The sequence below is a fragment of the Piliocolobus tephrosceles genome, chromosome 15 (assembly GCF_002776525.5).
Source record: "Piliocolobus tephrosceles isolate RC106 chromosome 15, ASM277652v3, whole genome shotgun sequence".
NCBI lineage: Eukaryota > Metazoa > Chordata > Mammalia > Primates > Cercopithecidae > Piliocolobus > Piliocolobus tephrosceles.
This window is the reverse complement of record NC_045448.1, coordinates 80,696,983-80,700,313: the sequence shown is the minus strand read 5'-3', so window position 1 is coordinate 80,700,313 and position 3,331 is coordinate 80,696,983. Positions and strand designations below refer to the sequence as shown.

The window sequence follows — 3,331 nt, the reverse complement described above, 5'->3', positions numbered from 1 at the left end:
AAACAGGTAACAAATATTTGAATGTATTCTCTATGCAGGGCAATGACTTGGGCACGAGAGGTGGGTTTCTCCTAAACAGTCATGAAAGCCTTTATTAATATCAGAACATCTGGTCCAGAAATTCCATTCCTGGGTATCTATACTGAAAAAAATAATAATAAAATGATAAAATAGATCTAAATACACAAGTGAGAAATGTGGGTTGCGCAAATCTCTCCATAAAGATACTTGAAGAAACATGTTTTAACCATAAGAAAAAAACTGGAAACAATCTAAATATTGAATTATCAAGAATTGGTTGAAAAAAAACTACTGAAACCTTCATATTGGAGTATATGATGATTAAAATTCATTTCTAAAAATTAATAACATGAATACTATTTATAAGATAAAAAGCAGAACACAATATGCATATTTGTATGCATAGTTTGATTTTAAATACATTAAAATGTGAAGCTAAATATCTGAAAGAAAATATACCAAAATATCAGCACCATATTCTTTGTGGGTGGTAGGGTATGATGTGTTTTTCCCCTTTCTTTCTGTTCTACTGTTTTTCTAAATTTTCTTGAAAGAGTCTGAACTAACAATCAACTAAAGTATTAATGAAGCAAAAATAAATACTGTAGGTATTTTCATATGATCATCATCTATATTCTCGTGGCTTTTAATGTCAGCTACATGCTGATGACCCACATTTCTATCTCCAGGCCACACTTCTCTTCTATTTGATGTTTCAATGTAGATATCTCAAAATCAACATATCTGTGTTGGTTATTTTAGGTGTCTACTTGACTGGATTGAGGAGTGTCTAGAAGGCTGATGAAGCATTATTTCGAATGTGTCACTGTGAGAGTGTTTTAGGAGGCAACCAGCATGTGAGCCAGTGAATTAAATAGAGAAGCTTCATCCTCAATGTAGGTGGGCACCATCCAGTGGGCTGAGGGCAAAGATAGAACAAAAAGGTGGAGGAAGCATGAATTCATTCTCTGTCTCCCTTTCAGAGCAGAATGCCCTTCTCCTCCTGCCCTTGGACATCAGAACACCAGGTTCCTAGGCTTCTAGACTCTGGGGCCTGCACCAGTAGTCTCCTGGGCTCTCTATCTCTCTCTCACTATTCAGAGTAACTTTGCTCCTGTTTATATTACACATCGGGCTACCATACAAGATTCCCTTCGAACAAGGAATTCTGCTGATAAAAACATACTTAAAAATAACCACATAAACGAAAATCACATTTATGTGCCTGTTTCACAAAGGACTAGCTCTTGGTTAAGTTCCCAATCCCAGCCTCACTTGAGCCTGGCACAGAATGAACATTCAACAAATGTTTGTTGAGTGGAACCTTCCTGTTGGTCGGAGAGAAAGTTAGAGAAACTACGAATGGCCCAAAATATTTTTTTAAAATTTGGAAGCAGTCAAGAGGATGAGTGAAAGGATTTTAGGAGATCCTTCCGCATTTGGAAATATTTTTTTCTATGGCAAAAGTATAAAAACTCACTCTGTGGGAACAAAATACTAAAGGTATCCAGTGAGCAAACAGAGCTAGCTGAAACTGAGAAATCCCTAGGCAAAAGGGAGGCTGATATGGTCTGGCTCTGCATCCCCACCCAAATCTCATTTTGAATTGTAACTCCCACATGTGGAGGGAGGGACCTATAATCCCCACGTGTGGAGGGAGGGAGGTGATTGGATCATAGGGGCGGTTTCCTCCATGCTGTTCTCGTGATAGAGAGTGAGTTCCCACGGGGTCTGATGGTTTTATAAGGCAGTTTTCCCTGCTCTTGCTCACTCTCTCTCCTGCTGCCTTGTGAAGAAGGTGCCTACCTCCCTTTCCACCATGATTGTAAGTTTCCTGAGGCCTCCCCAGCCATGTGGAACTGTGGGTCAATTAAATCTCCTTTCTTTATAAATTACCCAGTCTCAGGGCAGTTCTTTGTAACAGCATGAGAACGAACTAATACTGAGGCTGAGGAGATCCCAGGTCACACAGCATCATCACAGTGACTCACGCTCGCCTGAGCTCTTCTCACCCCCTTTTCCCTTCCTCCCCTCCCCTTTCCCTCCTGTTCTCTCTGTCTCTCTTTCTCCATCCCCCTCCGTGCCTTTCCTCTCATTTTGTTCATGTTTTCTTCTTCTCTTTCATAAAAATTTCACCCCACATACTACATATCCTGGGAGTGCATATGTGTGGTGGTATTCAAAGGACTAGGAGATAAAAAGTGAGGGCAAAGGGTGACATTCAGAGAGTGACCACAGCACCACCCCACAGTTTAATAATTTTCATTTGACGTCAGAGCTGTGTTCCTACAGTGGATAGAAGATCAGAGTGTAGTAGGGCTAGCAGGGTGGGTCTCATCAGTGAAGCAAATAACCTGTGGCCTGCATATAGGTATGGGCCAGAGATTGGTCCAGAGCCCACCGTGGCATCACAACTGGCCCCTGCAGGAAACAGTCTTTGTCATCACAGGTTCTTAGGGCATTTGATAGCAAGCAGATGCAGTTGATCCATTGTTCAGGCCTATAAAGCTACGGGGTTATGTAAACTCACCCATTTTCTCCCCTAGCATTTCCAAAATCTTTCCCACCTGTTGTCTTCTTGCTGCTACATAGTTAAGTTTCACCATCTCTTTTCCAAACTCTTTAAAACGGTTTGCAAGGTCTTGCTCATTTGTAGCATTTTTGACAGCTTCCAGGGCCTCTTCCACCTGCAGTGGTGAAAAACAACATACTTATTAGTGGATAGTATTTAAATATTATTCAACATGTTAGAAATGGAATTTGCACCCAAAAAATCTAAAACACCAGTATGTGTTAACATGTAAATGAAAAAATAGGAGAAGAGTTCCTCTAACAATCATGTGTAGTCAGATTAAATAGTTGTTCAAGACTTAAAAAATATTTTGTATACAAAAGAAAATAATTGCTGAGCTCCTGGTGCATATAAAATCCTGTATTTATTATATTTTATTAAAGTATGATTTGGAAAGAATATCAACCTTTAAGTAGAAACACTAAGGAAAATATATTTGAGAAAAAATACCGAAGTTTAGAAAAAAATCTAGAAGCCTTCAGAAGAGAAAATGGTTTATAAACAAAAGACTGGAGAAATTCTTGAGCTGCTAAAAATTTAGGACAGCATGAATCTGCAACCAATGTTGACAACATCTCTAGGACTGGGATTAAAGGGATTATCTTTTTTTTTTTTTTTTTGAGACAGAGTCTCGCTCTGTCGCCCAGGCTGGAGTGCAGTGGCGCAATCTCAGCTTACTGCAAGCTCTGCCTCCTGGATTCAAGCCATTCTCCTGCCTCAGCCTCCCTAGTAGCTGGG

The 3,331-nt window shown here is 39.8% G+C and overlaps 1 protein-coding gene across 7 annotated transcripts in view; it reads right to left on the bottom strand.

Annotated features, from left to right (window-relative positions):
• The window catches only part of CTNNA2 (catenin alpha 2), a 1,159,566-nt gene that overhangs the window by 785,398 nt on the left and 370,837 nt on the right, over positions 1 to 3,331 (bottom strand). For all 7 annotated transcript variants that reach the window (XM_023224974.1, XM_023224976.1, XM_023224980.1 and 4 more), the window contains one exon: positions 2,589 to 2,708. In XM_023224974.1, coding sequence (XP_023080742.1) covers positions 2,589 to 2,708 — 120 coding nt within the window. The remainder of the gene's footprint in view (positions 1 to 2,588; positions 2,709 to 3,331) is intronic.